Source organism: Pyrgilauda ruficollis, unplaced genomic scaffold (genome assembly GCF_017590135.1).
Source record: "Pyrgilauda ruficollis isolate IOZ18807 unplaced genomic scaffold, ASM1759013v1 scaffold1, whole genome shotgun sequence".
Taxonomy (NCBI): domain Eukaryota; kingdom Metazoa; phylum Chordata; class Aves; order Passeriformes; family Passeridae; genus Pyrgilauda; species Pyrgilauda ruficollis.
In genome coordinates, this window is record NW_024508100.1 from 8,466,869 (window position 1) to 8,489,674 (window position 22,806).

Consider the following 22,806-nt stretch of genomic DNA (forward strand, 5'->3'; position numbering starts at 1 on the left):
AAAGAAAGACTGCTTAAAAATCAATTTAGGACTCCTTAACTTACTTGATACAAAAAGCAGTAAGGACTTTTGAATGGCCTCAAGTAATACTCATTGCTTTAGAGCTATTTTTATCACAATTTCACATTTAAAGAAACACTTTTGCATTTGATAACAGAGGAAATCATCACTTAGGTTGTTAATAAATGCTTGTTAACACTATGCCCCACAGCCAGCATAAACACTTTCCTTTTCTGCAGACAGACTTCTACAGAACCACTTAAGGCAACAACCTCATATAATGCACATAAACGCATCAAGCTGCAATTTAAAATTTTAATTTTCTGCTCAAGTTACTTCAGCTGGGAGTGTGTTCCAAACATCACTCTGATGAATTTCAGCATGCAATTATTCACACAGTATTTATAAAAAAAAAAATCATTCTTTGTGGCCATATTGTCTTTGAGATGAAGCCACTCTATTCCCTCTTTCCTGTGTTAACAAGGTGCAGTCAGTTCCTGTCCCTTCCCTCAGCTCACTTGACCACACGAGCAATATTGCTGTTACCTCCTCTTACAAGAAGGACCTCAGTCACGCTGACAGCCATTCTTATGCCCATCCCCTTTCAGAGTCTCTTCCAAGCAAGACACTCATTTCTGTTTTTGTCCCTCCTTTCTTCAAAACCAACAATGCTTAGATCAATGGTTAACAACCTCTTAGATATTTGCTTACTTTACAAGTGATAGACACATGACAGATCTCAGCAGAAACCTTATGAAACCATGAAAGAAGACAAGTATTTGGAAGTAGTATTATTTACAACAAATTCTGATAAGAAACAAACAACTACAGAGCAGCAAAATAAAAACTACCTCCCACTGAAGGAGTTTCAATGGGAGCCCCACAAACCCAGGGGAGAAAAAAATTCCTGGCTTAACTGAAACCAAGAGAAATTAAAAGGAAAAAACCCACCCACATACCCAACTAGAATATTCAAGCTGCCTCCAATAAATTGGCTGGAAATATTGTGATCCACATCAGGAAAAACTTTGCTTCTTTTACATGCTGATGTTACCCATCTTGAGAAAACTAATTCTGTAGATAAAGCATATTTTTTCTTACATAATGTCTGTCTTTAATGGTGTGATATTAATTAACTTCACACTAAAGCAGGTTGTAGAAGCAGAAACACTACCTCCATAATTTGGTAGCAGCAACAGTGATGAAAGGAAGCCAAGAAGAGAAATAAAACCAGCAATAATGAGCTGAAATCAAGGAATAAGAATTTGCGTGACCTCAACTTTAAAAGTGTATGCATGTCTCAAAAACCCAAATTAAAAAAAACTCCTGCTACATAAGGGCTGCCATACTCTAAGCAATCAAATTGGCCTCTTGACATTTCATACACTTGTTTATAATAGACTTGCTTCCAAGGTAAGAGTAGGGACACCTGTTGAAGCCACATAATAAAAGCCATTTTAAGTTTTTTCCTAAAATCTGTTGCTTTGGATGGGCAGAGGAGAAATCTATCCTTCTCTAAAGGGTAAATTGAATCAAATAATTTGCCTTCAGGAGAGCTGAACAGAATAAAAGGACAGAATAGGATGGTCAGGCAAAAATAAAAGTGTCAGGGAGGATGGTATTATGTATTTACAAAGGAGTTGCCTTTGGATGGACAGAGAAGGAAAAGCTCCTCTCACTTTCCAACTCCTTACTATTTTTTCTGGCTGACAGAAGGGATTCTGTGTTCAAGTTTCACTGTGAGAGGATTGCAGACCTTTACTCCGCACTGCCTTGAAGAATCATCTCTGAATGGAAAGCACCTGGTCAGATCAGATGGCCAGCGTGGTTCCTTCCAACCTTACCCGTTGTGTGATTCTCTATTTCCAATTGCCAGCCTGAACAAAACTCGAGTTCATTTATTCAGAGTAATGATGACATCCAGTGGCCACCAAGTTAATCTCAGCCTATGACAGCAAGACAGGCTCTTATCTGGATAAATAATCTTTCCATAAAGGTGTGTGTTAACTCTGCTCTTCTATCAGTTAGTCTAAAAGTAGGGCAAGTAAGGATTGCACTAAAAGGAACACTATAATTACTAAGCAAGGGTCTTCTTATCCAGGTTGTCATCATGACTCTAACCAAGCCTTTTTCAGCTCTATCTCACATTGGAAAATTAGAGAACAAAAATATAAAAACTCTTAAGCATCTCCATGGTGTCCAAAGAAACTGGAAACCGGCAAAAAAGATGTACATCAAGAGAGGGGGAGAAGGAGATCTGCATATGGACACACACAAGCCACTCAAGCTGTTGAACCTGCTGGCCACATCTACCAAACTTAGTCATGCTTTTAGTATGTACTTGTAGAAGACATGGAGGAAACTGCTTTTCAAAATGCAGAAGAAATATTTCTGTTGTCCACTTTTGTGAAGAATCCAGTCAAAGTATGAAAATATGATGCTTAGAGCATGCTTGTGTTCTTTGATAGAAAAGGTCTGTTAAATACTTACTTGCCCAAATATTTCTGGCAGCCCCAAAACTTGACCAGTGAAAACACCAATGCAAATGAAGATTGCTGTGACCTGACCCAATGAACCACGGATTTCCTTAGGAGATATTTCACTCAAATACATGGGGAGGGCACTTAATGAAATGCCTACAAAAGAAGAACAAAACCCATATACTAAGTCAAAACATATTTATTATGCCAGGTATGCAACAAATTTCTATTGAAAGGAGCCTGAGTGATAATCTGCTCACAAGGGTGGCATAAAAAATGCAAGGAACAGAATTGTATCTATCCATACATAACATGAATTATTTTCCCTGCATGTCTAATTACTCTCACACCATTTAATAACTATGGGATTGATTATCTGTTACAGATCTACAGTGATGTCTGTAGGCTGCTTTTTGTTGTAGAGCACCAAAGGTTACTCAGAGATGAGAATCTCCAGGAGAACAGATTTTATGTTTTAAATTTGCTCATCCCAAAGCAAGCAAAATTGAGTTAACACTGGTGTGGATAAGGGAAAAAAGCCCAGTGCATCAGTCAGACAGAGCAGACATTGTAAGATGAAGTATTTTTACTGTAAACAGTATTAGCAGGTGTTCCTCTCAATACAGGCTTATAGCTGCAATGAACTCTTCACAATAGGCATAAAATAAGAGCTGGAAGGCTGTTTAAAGCCAGGAACAGAACAAACAAATGCATGACCCTGGTCAGTACAATAGCAATGTTTACACAGCTCCAGAAATTTGGTTGCTTGATAGTAATCTGGGATAAAAATGAGCAGAAACCCTTCCTTCTAGCTGCAAGATTATTCTGATGCCACTGTGCCCCCATGGATTACTGTCAAACTGGGAAGACAATATTGCCAGGAACAATTGAGGTACCAAACCTTCCCTAGTCCTGCAGGTATTAACATGGGATCCAACTGCTAAACACAGCAAAATGCAGTGTTAATAGCAGAATACACTCTCCTAGTCAAGGGATTTCCATGGCATGCAAACAAATACACTCTACCACAGCTGGAAGAGGAAAGGTGGGGAAACAACAGCGTTGTTAGCAGTGGTGAGCATCCATGTGTGTCTCCTCCAGACAGCAGATCCTCAAGCCCTTAGTGTGCCATTTTGTTCCAGTGAAATCAGTGTGGCTACTGCTAGTCCCTGGAACACCTCTTTGATGTAAAGCAAATTCTAATGGGGGAAGAGGAGACAGTGTGTGCACAGCACAAGCATTTCAGACATGTAGAGTGTGACAAAGCTTACCTGCATCCACACCCATGATAATGCGGCCCAGTATGAGCATTTCAAATGACCCAGCCAGCAAGGACAGGGACATCAACAGTGCAGCTGCCACTGCAAACACGTTGTTGAGCACCAATGTGCATTTCCTAAAAGGCGAAGACGGTTTAGGTGGAAACCAGCATCATGGCAGCTAAATCTAGTTGTATTAGAAGCACACTAAGCTATTATTCTTAAATATCTATAAATAAAAAGTGCCTAACAAACACTGCCTCTTACATGTGTAGAGTTCTGAAAAACAGCACTATACCCACATGGTTACAGTCTCAAACCTACACCACAGTTTAAAAGAAAACATAAGATAGATAACTAAAGAGCTGTACTTCAAAAGCACAGCAAGGAGCCGACTTATTCGTCCTAAAACCCAAGTGTCAAGCCTAGGCTCTGTACATGAATATAAATAAGCATACTCTGAAAAGATGTCTGTATGGAGAACCCAAAGAATATACTTCAAATAGCAGTAAGCTGATATAACTACAGGCCCTTTAATGTTACATACAGTTTTTGACACTTCAAGAATTTCCCAACTGTGACATCATCTGTGTCATTATAATTCATCCTTAAATTCTCCATATTAAAACCGTACATTGAGGAAAATTACTTCCTATTTGTAAAATTAGGAAAAATGTTTCGGATCATTGAAATAATACATTTTTTTTCTAAAAATTGTTCAATTAATCAAAATACAGGTCTACATAGTTTTTCCTCACTTTAAAATTACTTCATTCTATAACAGTTAAATAAAACATTAGGGTTTTTTCAAATAAAATAAATACTTTTTTTGCAAATTTTTATTTTGTTAAAAAGTATAAACCAAATCACAAAAATATATTTTAAAATTTTCAAAACATCTAAATTTCTCATTTGCCAAAGCTTAATTCATATTAGCTGTCATCTTTCAGAACTTTCTGCTCAAGTTTGAGGGATAAATTAAAAAGAAGAGGAGTGACAAGGAAGGCTGTCTATCCCTTTCCTTTTTAGAGCAGGTGACAAACCATCCCACCAGCTCTAATTTTTTTCGATATTAACAGGAAATTTCACCCCCATTGAAAAAGTCACCTAATTTCTCACAACAGATGCATATGTTTTTGAAAGGAAATATTTCTAACACTTGTATTTTTAATCCTGCTTCCTGGTTTCTAGTGAGTTTTGAACACTGAATGGATAACATGTCTTGAAGATAGAAAAATTAGATACAATTGATTTAAAGTCTATACAACACAACCATCAAACTGATAACTGTAACTGTTTAGAACAGATTTTTCCGATGGATATGCACTCTGAGATGGCTGAAGTGATACAAATAATGACAAAAATGGAAGGAAAATGTTCTTTCAGGTCAAACAAGTCTTATACATTCATCTGAAGATACTGCTTTTTTTCCTTCTTTAATTTAAATTAAAACCATAAAATACATATTTTTTTGGGAAAAAGTTGGCCAGCAAACCCTTATACTATGCAGCTGAGAAAAGCACAGCCTAACTAAGCATGATAAAAACTAAGACTTTGGCAGTATGAAAAGGAAATGAAAACAAGAGAACACTCTAGGGAGTTACTATGGAAAGTAGTGCCCTTGGCAAGGCTTTGGAAGTGCTGGGGCTGCAGGGGTGGCTTCTGTGGGGAGAAGGAGCAAGGGTGTAACAAGGCCACTGGAGGAGAGGGCGATCCAGGCCTGGGCAGGGACACCCTCAGGGGGATTGTTGTCCATGGGGACCCAAGCTGGAGCACAGGGGGACTGAGGAGCAGGGAGTGGCACAGAGGAGTGGCTGCACACTGACCCTGAGCCCTTGCACTCTCCTTTTACCCCAGGCACTGAGTGTGACCACTGGCTGTGGTACCAAGAGCAAGGAGAGGAGCCAGGTGTGATGCTCAGCATCTCCCTCCCTCTAGGGAGACCCTAGAAGTGACCTAAACAATCCCTTGAGCATTTTGGTCTGGGTACTCAGGACAAACAACAGCAGACCCTCTTCATTAGAAGAGGATAATTTAAGTTACAAAGAGTCAAAGCCACATCTGAACTTGGGAATTATGTTTACGTGGATGAAGGCTCCCTTTCAAAAGATTACTCTACATGTCTCTTGAAGTAAATAGGGCCTAGGAATCCAGTAATTTGGAATTTATGTTTTCAACCTTACAGCAATAGGATTCAAAATTGTTCTTTTAAAGTCATACATTATTTCTGACTAGTGCTTTTAATCCCCCTTAGCTCATTATTCTGTGTCAGTGTAAATGGAGCTCAGCTTCATCGTACATACAACCCTCCAACCTACACTTGAGCAATTTAACAGCAAAGTATTTTATTGTTCTGTCAACATTCCACTGTGTGCTCCTCAATTACCATAATGACGTGTCAGTCTGGCTTCCTAGACCAGACAAACACTCTGCAGTGTGAGCAGCAAACTCAAGAACCACTCTTTGGGGAGCAGCCTTTATTCACAGAGCCCCTTCCCATCTCTGCTCCAGCACTCACCCACTGTATCTGAAACAGAGCTGTTTTCATGGCTTAATGGAGATAAACATAACAGGGGCAGAGTCTGCAAGTGTAAAGGTCTGCCCTGGAAACCTGAACAGCTCCAGTGGAAGTGTATCTACGACAGAGATCAGCCACCATTTTAACAATTTTACCAATTCTAACAAACCTGCACACGAAGCTGTTCTGCTCTTCACTGAAAATTCTAGCCTTCTGTGTACCCATTTTTACTTCACTTTATTTTAATAAAGACTCAACAATTTCCTGAGAATTAATCAGTCTGAGTCAGGCACAGTTCCATATTTCTAACAAGTATGTTAAAGCCAAATGTATGATTTGGCAGAAGAAATTGAAAACCTAAAAAAATAAAGAATGTAACTATGGAAAATATTTAAAAATTGAAAATCAAGTGCTGAAGTGACAAAATAAATTCATGAAGAATGGGTAACAGCTAAGAATACTGACTTGCTGTAAGCATGATATGGAAGAACCTGAAAATACACTCTTTGAGATGAAAAATGACATAGGAAAAACAGACCTAAGAAAGTACAATCTAATAGAAATAATAAAGATGTAAAACAGGAAGGTAAGAACACTGGAGGTTTACACTTATATTTCAGCTTCAATGATAATGTTCTCCTGTGATTTAACTGACTAAAAAATATAAAATAATATTGAATTTACAATTAAGAAAAATTCAAATAAGCAGTTATGACGAATGCTACAATGGTGGGGTTTTTTTCCATGCCCTTCTAAATATCAATAAATTATAAATGCTATTTGAAAGACTGTATGACACAAAAATTTGACAGAAATAACTATTTAGTACCTGCAACAAAAATACAAACACACACCAACACAAACATTCCTAAAATACTCATATTCTCTATGGTCAAGACTTGGTCAAATACTGCATTGTACAGAATGGATGGCATACCCCCTTCTTGGGGAAGGCCATACAGGAACTTCATCCAAGTCCAGTTCTTCAAGCTGCAATTTCAGCTGACACAAGGATTGAAAAAAGAGTAAATTTTTATTACCATATGACAGCAAATGCTGTTTATTACCATATGACAGCAAATGCTGTTAAGAAGCAAATGAGATATGTTGATAACTTTGTTTGTTTACAGTAAGATACTCAGTAAACTCATGAAACAAGATTCTGCCAGTCCTTTGTGAAATCATTTTTATTTTATGTATTTTCCTTTGGCATGCTTGACAAGTCACACTCCTTGAGATCTCAACCCACTGCCCATTCATAGCAAATGGCTTCTGTGACTCAAATGATGCACAGTAAGTTTTCAGAATTTAAAGATTTGGGGTTTTTTTTGTTTTTCTTTTTTTTTTTTTTTTTGTTTGTTTTTGTTTTTTTTAATAAAAGTAAAACCTTCTAGAAAGACTAAGCAAGAAACTACTTGAGAAAATGGAAGCTTTCTAAAGCACTTACCTTCCAAAGAACTTCACAATTGGGGTAACAATAATGGCACCCACAAGGCCACCAATGGCAAAAATGGAAACAGTTATGGACCAGAGTAGTGTCAGCGTGCCTTCATCCACTGAGAAGCCATACCTCCTCTCCCAAGTTTCATTGTAAAACTTCTTGATGTACTGAAAGAAAATGCATAATAAAAATATGTGGGAAAAAACCCCGACACTTTAGGAATACAACTGAGAGAAGCAGAATTAAAAACCCAGGACACCCCCAGTAGCTTTCTTGCAGGAATCACTCTTGCTCTTCTGTCTCCCTCCTCCAAAAAATGGGGCCTCATTTATAGATAAAACTGCAATAAAACAAACTGAATCCGTTTATAGATATAACTACAAGGCAGTACCAAACCAGATGGGGAAAAAACTCCACAGGTAGACAAGAATTTAGCCTTTAACATGACAAAGTTTACACTCTTCCTCTGCTTTTCCTCACACGAGCACAACTACAGGATTTTGAAGGATACCTTCTAACAACTTCCCTTCCCTAATGTTTAATTAGACTAAGTTCTTAACCTTTTATAAGGCAAAGATGTCATAGCTCCAGGACAGTGTTTTAACACAGTCTCTGTTTGACTGCAGAGACATCTTCTTTTTACTTTCTCTTTAGTCAAGCTTCCTTGGTTTTATGCTGCTCCTGTTTCAAAACCAAGGAAATGCCACTGTGGTGCCTGATGCTCTGGTGAGGATACAGCACCAGGAAGTTGCAGTCACTACAGCAGAAGGGCACAGCACACTTGGGAAAAGCTCTCAAGCTCTACAATATCAAAAGTTTAACCTTGTATCTTTAATTACTTCTTCCCAGTTTCTTCTCAGCATAATAAGCCACTACATTTTCCCTGTTCAAACTGGTGTTTCAAACTTTACCTAAAGTCTGGCCTTGGACACATGAAATATTCTATTTGAGGGCTTTTACCAAATTAAAATCATCACCTCTCCATCTACAAAGTACGTAAGAAAGGTGAAAGCAGAATATACAAATTCTTGTCATCCATCTAGCAAATTTCTAGTAAACTTCTTGTGCCCTGAATTAAAAGGAGAACAGGGTTATTTCTCCCGTCCTATCTTGAATGTTTCTAAACAGACAGGGGGAAAAAAAATTAAAATAATTTAAAAAATAAAAATAAAAAAGACAAGTAATTTTTGGTGCTTGAATAACTTAGAAGTCTCAGAATAAGATTCCAAATGAATCTGCCATTAAATCAAGTAGTAACATCTTAGTTCTTTAACACCAATACTCTGATTTTATTTAGATTCAGACATCTTCCTGTCTATTTGAAATTAATTTCTGATAGTAATGATTACTAAGAGAAAACATTTTTAGAACACTATTAGCATTTCTTGTTAATGACAATGGCTAAAAATAGTATGTAAATTACTCTCTCCTTGTGTTATGACTAATTTTCTCAGCATAGCTTAGTTATTTACAAGGCAACATCAAATAACTGCAAATATTCAAGAAAAGAAAGTACAAACTAAAACATTCGCTAGTAACAGATAGATGGATGTTCTGACATGTACTAGCACCTCTCTCTGCACTCCCATTGCCAGTAAGTAGGAAGTTAATAAAACACAGAGGTTTTCAGAAGATGCACATGGAAAAAAACAAACCTGGTATAACAAATCCACTGGATTTGAATCCATTAAATTCTGTGTAAAAGCTCCCTTGGGGTTTTTGATCAGGTGTCTCAATAGCACTAAAAGCATAAGCCTGTATACAAAAATTTTAGACTCTAAACAAAGCCTACAAAAAATGGTGGCTGACTGATATCGGTATCTTATTTTCTCAAGTGCCTCAGTTCACTATGATAGTAATGCTGGGAGGAGAAAGAAAAGAGGAATATAAGGAATATATAAAGTTTTATATATATGGATCTAATGGATATCTTTCAAAAACAAGACAAATATTTTCCTTGTCTTACCCATAGCTACAGAGGTCATTCACACACAGTAACAACTACAGAGCCAGCTGTCACAGCAGGCTGTGTGTTTGTGCCATAGGAACTCAGAGCTGCAGCCTCCTGCAGGACGAGGGCAAGGGCTGCAGAGCAGAAAGTAGCAGGGATTTTGCTTCCCTCACAGAGCACAAAGCACATCATTGTTTCACAGGCATTGCCCACAATCAGTCCATGAAATGAACTGTAGAATTCCAGCTCAGAAAAAGACAGCTTCATCTTGTATTCAATTAAATCTTTTGTCTTCCTATTGCCCAATGCTCCCATATGTTTTTAATAAATTCTGGTGACTCTTTGAACAAGCCCATGGAAACTTGTAATTCTGGGTTTCTCAGGGAATCATACCTGTGATGGGCCATGCTCTTTCCCACAGAACTACAGGGAACAGAGTGGGAAGCAATCTCAGCCCTGAACAGAGTATGTGCAGTTTATTTCCCCCTTGCAACAATCAGGAAGGACTAACTCTGCCTTACAAGATGACCTGAAGCAAAGCCCACCAGTGGGAACTGTAAGAGAATTCCCCTGTGGTTTGATGAGCTGACACAATTTGTGGCTCTGAAAGAAAAAGGGGCACAATAATTTACATATATTTCTTCAACACTTCTGACATCCTGCTGACATGCTCAGTTCAAGGATCCTGGAAACATTCTGTGTTTTAGTCAAGTGTCATGATCAAGCATTTTTTCACTACCTCTCAAAGGATTATACAGTCCTCCTCTAAGGCTGGAGGACTTCAATATCAAGAGGGATTGCACTGAAGTAAACAGGGGCAGAAGATACCCAGCACCCTATGGAGAGAAGGACAATCTGACATCAGCTGTAAGCTGAACGCCACCACAAGAAATTATTCTTCCTACCAAGTTTATAAAAGAAACACAGCTTACAACTTGTAGGAATTACTATACTCCCAGTATAACTTCTTACAAGGCTGCTTTTAGCTACAGCTACAAGATGCTCAGCTTTGGTGTTTCTCAGTCAGCTCACATCAGTATTCCCAAAGGGTCACCTTGCAGCAGACTGATTGAGTCATATACAGGAGAAAACAGATGGGGCAAAGGTTCCTTTCCTTGTGCTGCAAGAAGCACAGCTTTGATATGGCTCTCTGCTCCCCACCATGGCTATGACCTCAGCCTTTGCTCTTCCCTTCAACCTGGTCACTGCAGCTCCAGGGACAGGGACAGGAAAGTGGTCTGTCGTAGGCAAATGGATGCCACACAGCAATCCCAGAGCCGGAGAGAGGGCCAGAGGACAGAGTGGTATTTTCTTCTTGAACTACACAGCTTCCTTGTCAGTAGGACTACTCCTTAGCCCTAGCTAATGTATGGCTTAACAGGAATAAGAGAGTTACAAAGTTTCTCAATCAAACACTGAACACCAAGGGAGACTTCATGCATACCTGTAATGGTATGACCAAAGCCATCAGCACAGTGCCCAGTTTCAGCACAAAAGCCACACTACAGATTTCAAACAAAACCAGACAATCCTGGAAGTGTCATTAAGCACAAAACCTGGAATTTAGCATTTTTCACAGGGTTGCATCTTCAACCTCCCCACCCATACCACTGTAATCTATTGCATGATTCAAAGAGAACTTTCTGAGTGCTGCCAAGGAGCACATCCCATCATCCTTTCTTTCCCTTTCTCCTGCAGAAAGTGACAGAAAGCTCTGACTACCAGGACAGTCCATTTTCAAATGGTACTTAAAAGTTTAGAAATTGGCTCATTCTCACTGCTCTGTTGACAGCCCCAAGGCAGTCCAGGAAGGATTTTTCCATCAAGACAATCAATACCATTACTCACCGAATTACAGCTTCTTGCTATTTTTTTCTAAGCCGTGTTTATCCTCTGATGACTGCAAGGTGAAGTGTTGACTGGACATGTCCAGCCTTGAATAACCAGTATATAATCACAGGAACTTGAAGAAAACTCCCAGAAGTTATGAAGCAAGCAATATTAAAGATTTCTATAGGTTGAGTCTCTTCCTATAGGCTAAGTCTCTTCCTACTCCTTTGGGTCATCAGTTTACCAAATAAAATCCATGTATAGAACATAAATTTTACAAAATGCTTCTTTTATTATTTGCATAAATATTGCATCCAGCTTTAACATTAAAAACCTGTTTAGGTGGAAATCTAGCCACATATTTTAATAGGAGATTTTCATAAAAGAAGGGGCTTAGCTTTGGAAAGGAACTGTTTTGAGATGGATTTTCCACAGTTAATTCCCAATATTTACTAGCTACTTTTCAAAATAGTACTGCTTGCATCTCCACTGAATTGCTTCCTGCTGTGCTTAACTGAATTGAGGGTCTCTAGACAGCCAGTGTAAAAACAAAGTGTTCAGATTCCATTTGTAATAACTGATATTTTAATGAAATCCCCACAAATTTTGTATACTGATTTCGCAGTGCTCTATTCATCAAATCTATCCCACATGTTGCAGCCAATAGGTGAGGAAGTTTAGAATTCAGAACCAAACAAGATATCACAACAAAGCACAGAAGTTGAGACCCATAATTTAAGAGGAAACCAGAGGCATTATTTATAATATCAGTACTGTGGGAATGAAATGTTGTGCAGCCCTCTGGAATTGGATGATGTGAACAGAAGTTGTTGAACATGTGCATGCAGCCACTGAATGTATACAATGTAAAGTATTAAAAATACTTTATCACATAAAAGTGTGCAAAAAGAGTTATGATTAGCCTGGACCTGGGAGAATGAGAAGCAAACCATGTGCACCCATTCACCTCAACAGCAGCATTTAGCTCTCTGACAGTCACTGAATTTATGTGAAAACCTCACAGGAAGCAGAAAGAAAGTTTTGGGCAAAGGAACGTTACTATACGAGATTTAATCCCCTGCTACTATGTAATCAGGAGGACTATAAAGGCAGGATGCTGAGGAGACAATAGTTGGACAAGGCTGCCCTCTACTGCTATTAAATCCACTTTAGTCAGTCACTTACCCCTGCGGGAGCGTTCACCACCGACAGATTGTAACCATAAAGAAAAGACGACCCAAAAGCACCAGTTAAGGAGGCTACAATAAGACTCCCAGACCAATTCTGAAAAACAAAGAAAAGCCATTGCTGATACACTCAAAATTAATGTACCTCAGGTTTTAAACACTCCTTAGCTATCTTGCATAGCTCCTGCAGGCAGACGTCCTTGTTGCAGAATAGTCTAAAACACTTCCCCTTGCTCATTTTCAGAAACATTACATTTGAAGTGACAGCATGTCACTTAACATCTATGGAGCCATAAGTGAACATTTGAACTCCTTTCAACCTCACAGAATTCTGCTGCAAGCGTTCTAGCAGCTCCCACACCAAAAAGTAAAATGCTGGGGAAGCATAATCTCAGCAAAGGAAACTGTTGACAGTATTTCACTAACACAGTGAAGTAAGGCATAGCATATATGTGATACAACAGGTCTGTGGGTAGATCCCACTTGGCTGAAAACTCATGAGATGGTGTGCACATCCCCCGCCCCCGACCAAAAGGATTAGTGAAATTGTGACCAAAAACATTAAAATGATGCCTACAAGCTAGGTTTTGTAATCCGAATGTAAGTTTCCAACAGTAACTTGTTGCCACACACACTCTCCAGTGCCCTTTTTCCCAGTGGCACACCTGTACTTCTGCTTCCTCAGGGCTCCTCCCCTCATCCTCCTCATACTTTTAGCCCAAATCTGCAATTTCTGCTTCCACATCAGCTGTTGAATAAAAGGTAGAACTGCTTTGATTTGAGACATTTTGCATTTGCATTCCTTTCCAACTTCCCCAGTATTACCTTCTGCCATTCACTTCTCCTGCTGGATTACAGAATATGGCCGAAGAGACCATTCCCAGCCATTCCCAAATGACACTGAAGTTAGTGTTTGGGTGGCTGGTCAATTGCAAATGTCATTGTGTAGATAATGAAAGACAACTCTGAATGTGTTGAAGTGGATGTATTTTTAAAGTGTTTTCAATTTAAAAGACCAGCTATGATAAGAATATAGACTTTCAGGCACAGTTCACTGCTCTTTATGCCCAGCCTTCTCACTCACTGAAGCCTCAATCCTTCCAAAAGGAGGAAGACCTGCTTAAGCAGGCCTAAGAAACTCAGCTTCAGTTATATCACTGACCACACCAGGTTAATGAGTGAATACATTCTATCAGCTGCACAAAGCTGTGTGTTCCCTTTGGAAAATGCAGGTCCTGAGCATGGAGGAGTTTGTGTAGCTGGCACACGGCTCAGCTGCAGTGACAGTGGACTGGAACGAGCTCCACCAGCCTTGTGGGCACAGCAGGGCAGGTGAACATGCCGTGGCTTTGGCATGTGCCAGAGCTCCTATGCCACACTGTTGTCACAGGCTCTGTGACCTGTGCAGGAGGGATGAGATGCCCAGTGCCAGGGTGGGGAGCACGGTGTGCAACCAGCACATGTGGGGTCTGCCGCGCTCGTATCTGCCAACTCTGAGCGTTCAAAATGCACCCTGCAGGACGGCTGAGTGTTTTTAACTTCTTCCACATGATGTGGGAACCTTTTAAGAGATTATACAGTTCATTAACCAGCCTGCTTTTGGTCAGGTCAGGAGGAAGTGTGCAGGGGGTGAAAAGCCTTGTGTACGAAATATATCCCGTTGAGATCATTACATAAGCCAAACACAATTTATTGTTATTAGCCAGCTTCTTAAAATGAGCCTGCCACACAGACACACAGAGTTTGCACCATTACTTTGTTAACAAAATGTAGAAACTTGACATATGGCTTTATTTAACTTCTGATGATAACACCTCATATTGGGTGCTTATTGTTTCTCTGCTATGCACAAACATTCCTGCACTTAGAAGAAATTGCTACTGCTCTGAATGAATGATGTTGGGGAAAGCATTTCTGGTGGTCTACCAGGTTGCTCCCAAAGGGTTCACAAACAGTAAGTGTGAGTTCCCAAGTGTTATGCAGTAATTTTGACGCAATATTTCTAAAAGGCTCTACTTTATCAGAAAAATCAGAAAATATCAGAAAAATCCTGAAATCAAAATTATTTGGAACATATAGCCTAATGGTTATTAAAAACATCAATGAATGCACAAAAATTTCAGTACAAGCAAATTATATGCACATGAGGCTAAGTGGAAGATACTGCAGGGCAAATCATAGAAGTGCTTGGAAAATCTCGCATGTGATAACTGGGTTTAGAAACTTATCCAATACCATGGAGTTTTTAAGTATACAAGCTGCTGCAGAAAACTTCAGACTCACTCAATTCAGAGGTTTTGGAACTTGGAACATGGACTTCAACTTCTCCATGGCCTGTCTCTTCATTCACTATTTTAAATATTTGCTCAGGTTTCAGCAACACCAGATAAAGACAAAAGCACAATGAAGCAAGAATGCAAAAAAAAAAAAAAATCAAACTGTTGCTAAAAAAAAAAAAATTTACCCTGTGGCAACATTAGTAAAAGGACAGGAAAGATAAACACAACCCCCAGTGTCTTTTAAAATGACCAGGAAACAAGAAGGCAACCACGCCTCCTTCATAGGTGCTCCTTGGCTGCACGGCCATGCCTGTGCTCATGCGTCGCTGTTGCCAGCCCAGGGGCAGGAACGTGTCACCATCACCACAGCAATAAGAGTTCAGTCAGGAAGGCTGCACGGCAGCTCACAGCAAAGACCTGCAGATACCCGAGGCTTACTTGTGGGCCCACATTGGCTTACTTGTGAAAGCCCACATTTTTGGTCTAATCACAGATCTTAGTGCACTGTGATCTACAGATGCTCCAGTCCTTTTCAGTATGTAGTGAAATATTTGTGCTGGCTACCATGAGTCCCAGTTTTTGTTTTGGTTTTTTTTTTTTTTCTTCATTTACTCCATGACAGTTAGCACTTCAGTTTTCAAAACACAGTTTAGAGTATTGTACCTTGGTTAGTTATAGCCCCCTCCTCAAACTAAAATTAAGCACAATTGTTAGTGGTAAACATTGCATGCATGCATAAGGAAGTTTATTATTTTTAAATAGATATTGCTAATTGGCACAGGAAAGCTGGACTCTGGAGCACCATACTGGGGAGACCCAGGTCCGGCAGGTGCCCGCGCTCCCGGCGCCCTCCGGCAGCTCTGCCCTCGGGGCTGCGGGCGATGAATGGAAACCTCCGTCCTCTCTCCCTGGCTCTGCCCTTGCCCTGAGAGCTTGCCAATAGGATGGTCCTGGGCAACAGCGAGGAAGCAGCAGCAGCACCCTCGCCTTGCTCAGCCCTCGCCGGCCGGCGCCTGAGCCGCTGCTGCGGCTGCCCCCGGCCCGGCACACACCGGCCCCGCGCCGACCCCCGCCCGTCCTCGGGGTCCCGGCTCTGCGGCAGCGGTGTTTTCAGCTCTGCCCACCACCGGCCCCCCCTGCACCGGCACCAACAACTTCCCGAGCGGGGAAGGGCTGTGCAACCTGAGCTCCGCCCGGCTCTCGGGGAAGCCCCGGGCTGTTACTCCGGCTCCCTCAGCCTCCGTGCACCACCCTCCCCGCCACGCCAGAGAGGATCGCAATCACCCCCTCTCCCGTTAATCCTCCCCGAGGCGTGGGCATCACAGGCCGAGCTTCAGCGCCCGCACCGCCGGGCTCGCTCCTGCTCCGCGCTAAGGGTTGCGGGCATTCCCGCAGCGCGGAAAGCTGCCCCGCTCTACTTACGCCCCGGCGGGCGCGGCCGCTGCCTCCCGCTCCCCGCTTCACCAGCGCGTCCGCCTCGGGCTCCGCCGCTCCGTCCATGCCGCCGCCGCACGGGCGCAACGGCCGCGCATCTCCGCGGGCAGGGGGCGCGGCCGCGGGGGGCGGCGGCGGGCGGGGGGGCCGCGCCGGCGCTCGGGGGCGTCCGGGGCAGTGCAGCCCTGCCCCTGCTCCTGTCTCTGTCCCTGTCCCCGTCCTTGCCCCTGTCCCGGGCCCTGCCCCGGCCGCGAGAGGACGCGGGAGAAGGCGGCTCTCGGGAGGGGACAGAGCCGGTGCCCGGGGCTGCGGGCAGGACTCGAGCGATGGGGAGCACGAGCTCACCCTGTGCGTGCTCGCACATAACTTAGGAGAATGTGCCCGCCCGCCGCCGTGCCTGGGGCTGCCCGGCAGGCCCCGTCCCTCCGCGGGGGTTTACCCAGCAGAGCAGGTAGGGCAGGGGACTGTCACCACTCGGTGTCCATCGCCGCCCCGCCGCCGAGTGGCAGTGGGGCTGGGGGACCACGGCTTGCAGGGGCCCCTGCTGCGGTCCCGACTGGAGATCCGGGCAGCCTTTCTGTGAGCAAGACTCTAGACTAAGGTGGAGAAGACTTCCCCTGTTGCCGAGGCTGGAAAGTGAAGGTACCACAAGACTTGTGGCCAATTAAGATGTTAAGGATGTTTCCACTGCCTTAGGAGGTTTAGATCTGACACGCCACACTACTGCTGTGTTAAGGATGGGGATTAGACATGCCACCTGGGGAAGATAAAAGCTTTCAGCTATTATATTTGAAGGTATCTACTTGCAAACATGGAATTTTGAACTGCTAAGAGTTAAATGACACCTTCTAGTTGGCAATGATGAATATTAAGTGCATCTGGGAATTGTCTCCAAGTGACTGTAGCTGATATTGGTGTAAATCTGAGCTGTTTTCACTTCTGATATGTTACATGCCTCAGAACTATCTTAGAGCTCTCAGAGACATAGTAAGTAATGCCAGTGAGCAATACAGGCTGGGAAGCAGTTTATGATGCAGCAGCTTCAAAGTGTTATTGGCTCAGATCAAGATGATTGGTGTTTGAATAGAAAGCCAGAGATACTTATGAGTGTGTACAATTATTGTACATGTTGATAGACGATCTGGACAACATTTATCATCCCTCTGAATTGTTGTAAGAGTCAAAAAAAAGTCAAGTTAGGAGAATCAAGACACCAGAATATATAGAGTGTATTTGAGATGAATCAGACACCTGTGTTTTGTTTTGTTTCATGTTAAATAGGTGCAAGTAGTACAGCTCACACTCAAATACAAATACCATGGCTAGGTGTGATTAATATGTACATAATTTCTCATCTTAACACACTCACAATTTTTGACCCTTTCCAATCACTGTTGCTTAGTTACAGAAACTAAACATATGCTGCTCAAAAAAAGAATAAGTATTCATATAGGTTCCAAATCATTATTTTATAATTATTTTCTACCTCCAGTCTCCAAATAACAAAAAATGCCTTGACAGAAGATTTGATGAATTCACTCACCACTTTTTTCTTCACTGTATTATTTTCTTTCGTCATGCCGTTGCTTTGCTGTTTGTTCTCCATTCTGTTACCTTGTGAAATTATAGCTGAGGGAGAAAAAAAGGAAAGTTATGCTACTGTTCAGCAGGGAAAAAAGATACAGGCTCTTTAATAGATATGCTGTCTCTATTAGAGTAGGAACATCAGAACCACTGCAACTACAAAAGAAGTTTAGTCAGTCAGGTGGAACTACATTACTATGGCTGGGTTCCAGCCGGGGCATTGGATTAATTGTTCGTGTGATTCTAATTATTATTAGACCTATACTAGCTAGGTCATTGCATATTTGCAAAGGAGGAGTCCATTTATTTACTGTTCTGTCAAGAAAATTCTTGCCTGTATGTCACCATATGTACTTAAATAATGTTAAAGAACATTTTAATCTTAATTTATGAAGAAACTAAACTGGTTTCAGAGACAATCTGATATTTACATGGTGCTTCATTGTATGATCTTGGGCAGTCAGCCAGTTTGTTCAGTTAATTTGGAACATGGATTAGTGTGTTATTCTGCTTCAACATCTTGAGATGTTAGTGCCTTTCAAGACTTTTGCTTACATGGCCATTATAGTAATGGTAGATCCAGTCCTGAATACAAGTTGTCTTACAGACAGAAGTCTACAAGACAGCGAGCCATGAGGCATGGGGAGTAACAGGCAGTCTGGTGAAGCAGCACACTGGATGGTTGAGGCCATCACACTTACAAGAGGGTTTTAGGATGGAATCATTTCTATGAGACATTGGCATTACTGAGGCCATTATATCAGATGGTTCCAAGCAACCAGTCTCAGCTTTTAAGTAAGAGAAACCAGAGAGGTAGCAACAGCCTAGAAGCATTAAAGCCAGAAAAGTTAAGTTCTTCCCTCTCTACTTACCAGTGCAGTCAATACTAACAACCTGCAAACAATCTCCTTTTCCTCTTCTTCAAGGGGCCTTAGTCAATTCCCTCTAAATTGTTCTTCAAAAAGGGCTTTCATGGAAAGCCTCATGTAGGAGAGAGGCTTAGTCTCATCAAACAGTTCTCCTGTCCCATGCCACATTTAACAAGTATATGAAAAATAATATCATGACCTGTTCACTGAAGCTCCCACATCCCATACAGATTTCACATATGGATAATTTAGATAATTAAATTAATGAAGGTTCTGGCAGAGCACAAACAAAGCATCATCAAACTGGAATTTAAGAGCTGACAAGATAAAGAGTATATGGGTCATAGCACTGAAACAGAAACAACAAAGTCAGAAACAATCTGCGAAGCATCTAAGGAGACACAACCTCACAGCTAAGCCACTAGCAGGATAACCTTCCCTCACTCAACTTATTTTTATGTGGCTGAATTTTTTTCAGAACATCTTGAAAGCATTTTAAGATATGTCTGTTGTGCCTGGAAAGTTTAATTGCTAGCAATGCACCATCAGCATAAGTGTCAAGATTGAGCTATCCTTCCTATATTTCAGGTAACCCTCTTTTACTTTTGTAAGATATCAACTGACTGTAGCAAAAGGAATGTTATCATATCCAGAACAGACATTCTAGTTAATGCAAAAAATAAGAAATTAGAGTTTGACAAAATCTAAGGAAGAGATGATCCACTTAGGGGAATGAAAACTCATATTTGCTCTGATGCTGTTGTTTGTTGCTTACTGAAAAATTTTAGTAGATAATGTGGGAAAGTATTCCTTCCCTCTGAAGTTCACATTGCTAAGTTGCTAAAGTTGTCTATCCAAAGATACTAATTCATTATTTTTCTTTGTCATAGCAGATTAGATTTTTCTGTTCCATGGCTTGTACAGTTAGTCAGGAGGCGACTCACAAATCAGAAAAGGCTCATTTATGTCAGGCCCAGGGCATCTTCCATTTCAGCTACAGTTTGCTTATCTATTTATCCAACAGTTTATTTGGTGATGTATGGGTTGAGTTCACTGGTAGGACATGGAATCCTGCTGAGTCCTGTGAATTGTTAGCTTTGGCAAGGAAGGCTCAGCAGCTCACAAAAAAGGAACATTATGACTGGCGCAGCAAACTGACTTGGGAGAGGTATGAATAAACCTACTGTAATCCAGGTGTAATTTTGAACTTCTATTGAACATTCAACTTTCGCTTACTGACTACAAGTCAGGAAAAATAAAACCTGTTGGAAAGCTGTTCAGAAAAAGTAAATATGCAAAGGGAGCAGTTCAGGTAAACTACGATTCTAAACAGCCATATTTGCTAAGTAAGATGATGAAATCACTAAGGAGATGATCACCTCAGAAAAGCTGAGTTAAAGGACACAGATGTTAAAAAAACAACAAGACCAAGGACTAAGGAGTGTATAAAACCTGGGCTGGATCAATTCCAGTTGTCCAGCCTGAGCACAAGGCTCAGTAGCCATTGAGAGCCCATTTGCCGTCTTCGTCAGATGAGCTTGGACTATCACCAAGGCCCTGGTCACCCCACCCAATGCAAAACACAAACAAGCTTCAGGCAGTTTATCTGTGATATCAAAGATTCTCCTGTCACAAATTCCTCATGATGGGCATGCACAGCTTCCCTTTCTGTCTCCCAAGTACAAAATTATACTATCTCCATGGAAAAATAATGTCTATGTCAACATTGCACTGCTATGGACAGGAGAAATGTGGAAGAGCAGCCTGCAGTTGGCAAAACTCACTTGTAATTATAAACTAGTATGACCTCTCAGGGATGGAAAGAGCTTTATACCCCTCAGGACACATCTCTCTCAACTGTAGCACAGAATAGTTTTCTTTCTTTTAAAAGCAGAAAAAGGCACCAAGAGAGACAGCACCACAGAAAGGTGTGAATGGCAAAGCTTTGGAAAACACTGGTGTAAAATAACCCAAACAGACTCAGTAAATCTTATTGTCCATGATAGACTGGCATCTAATGATTTTTGCCTTTGGGAAGCAAAATTGCCCACCTTAATTACTTTGGTTTGCTATGCTTTGTACTGGAAATAAGTCCATGTTTCAAAATACTTTTTTTTTCCTTTTTCTTTTTTTTTTTCTTTTTTTTTTTTTCCTGTTTTTTTTTTTTGTTTTGTTTTTTTTTTTTTTTTTATTCAGCTCTAAAACTCTGGCAAAAGAGCATGGAGGAGAAAAGTTTTGCATCTCACTCTTATTCCATAGCTTGTGTGCTGCTTTTTTCTACTCAGCTATAGCAGAAGTTTTCTATGGCTGAGTGCTTGTGCCTTTCAAAAATGGAGCTGTTCTTTCAGTGTAAGACACGCAAGCTGAGGACTTGCCTGTGCTTCAAGACAGATGCCTCTGCCCCTAGTTTGTGGTGTGTACTACAATGAATGTGCTCCTCTCCCTGCTACCATAAAGCACACATACACACTCACATAGAAGAAATCCACCATTGATTAATTAAAGGATTGATTAATTAGAGCATCCAATGGGAAGAACACATTCTGAGTGTCTGTGTCCCCCAAGCAGTAACAGTCTATGTATTAGATCCTGGTATGTGACATAACTACCTGGTTAAAAAAGGTACAATAGAACTCCGTTAAAAACGAAAGGGATTGTTTTCTTCTCAAGCGGTTTTGTTAATCTAGATCTAGTCTGACTCTAATGAGACTGTACAAATCAATGTTTCCTGTACTGTTTATGAAAAATATCTAGGAGTCCCAGTATTAAAATAACATTGACGGAATCAGACGGGGTATGACTTTAATTAGACGCAGAGCATTCCTATGGTACTGAACTATTTAGAAAAGGTTATTCTCAAATACTGTAGACACCTCAGCTCCCAGAAATATGTGTCTTGTAAGTAATTAGGTAACTGAGTGGGAAAAAACCACATATGTCTTTTTTTTCCTGGACCTGTAGTATCCATCCTAAAGTGCCTTTGCAAATTTCAATACTTCGTACAAGTCACAATCTGATCTCTTATACTGAGAAGGAGAGAGATTGAGTTTCTACCTCAGAGTGAAGTGTTCAGTTGTGGGTTATTGTTGGGTTTTGGGTAGATTTTGTTCTAAAAAATCTGGTGAAAATTGAAGTTGTTTACCATAGAAATGTGTTACACTAGGAGAGGAAGACAGATTTCAGAGTTAATGACTAGTTACATAGAAGCTGAGTACTTGGATAGCGCAGGAAATTATTTGTTTATGAATTTCAAAACATTGGTTTATACCAAGATAAATCTATTCTTCCCTCCCCAAGTCAACCCCTTGAGAACGTTGTTAGATTTGCTGCAAAGTGTCAAGTCCAACTTTTAGATGCTACTCACCACTTATCTGAAGTACTCTTCTTTTCCAGTGAAGTTCAGTGCAGCTCAGAAGCAGCCCTCCTCAGAATTGCTGCTGCTGACTTCTTCCCTAAAATAGGGACAACTAAGTCATTGAGTTAAATGTAAAGCCAGATTTAACTCTTTTATACCATTTCAGAAGTAATAAATAATTAACAAGAAAAACAAAGAATAGTATGACGCTTCAGCTGGAATTCATGCAATGTCTCTTTTTTGCCCAATAGAAAACAAACTGCCTTGTATGGCTGTGACACCCTACAAGAAGTCTTTGTTTCAGATACCACAAACCGTGAAAAAACTTTGCTTCCCGAATTTGAACCATTAGATATTTGAAATGCAAGTGCCTAAGGCTAGGACCTGCATTCTTATACTTTTACCTGATTACAAGTGACTCCACTGAGGAACACCCACAGCATTCCATGTGCTGTAAATAGCTTTTAACAGTGGCCAGTAGCTCAGCATGTGAGATGGTGTGTGGTACTTGTGAGGATTCACCCCTTTTGCAAGACAATAGAAGGTTGGGACAGTACAGTACAGAATATACTGTACACCAATTAACCTCCCAATAGTCAATAAAAAAGATTTACCTTGT

The 22,806-nt window shown here is 40.8% G+C and overlaps 1 protein-coding gene across 1 annotated transcript in view; it reads right to left on the reverse strand.

Annotated features, from left to right (window-relative positions):
• SLC2A9 (solute carrier family 2 member 9) overlaps positions 1–16,478 on the reverse strand; it is a 75,511-nt gene extending 59,033 nt beyond the window's left edge. The window contains exons 1-5 of the mRNA XM_041484524.1: positions 16,368–16,478; positions 12,665–12,763; positions 7,705–7,865; positions 3,752–3,876; positions 2,491–2,636 (exon numbers count right to left, since the gene is read on the reverse strand). Coding sequence (XP_041340458.1) covers positions 2,491–2,636; positions 3,752–3,876; positions 7,705–7,865; positions 12,665–12,763; positions 16,368–16,445 — 609 coding nt within the window. The 5' untranslated portion in view covers positions 16,446–16,478. The remainder of the gene's footprint in view (positions 1–2,490; positions 2,637–3,751; positions 3,877–7,704; positions 7,866–12,664; positions 12,764–16,367) is intronic.
• Positions 16,479–22,806: the final 6,328 nt, after the last annotated feature.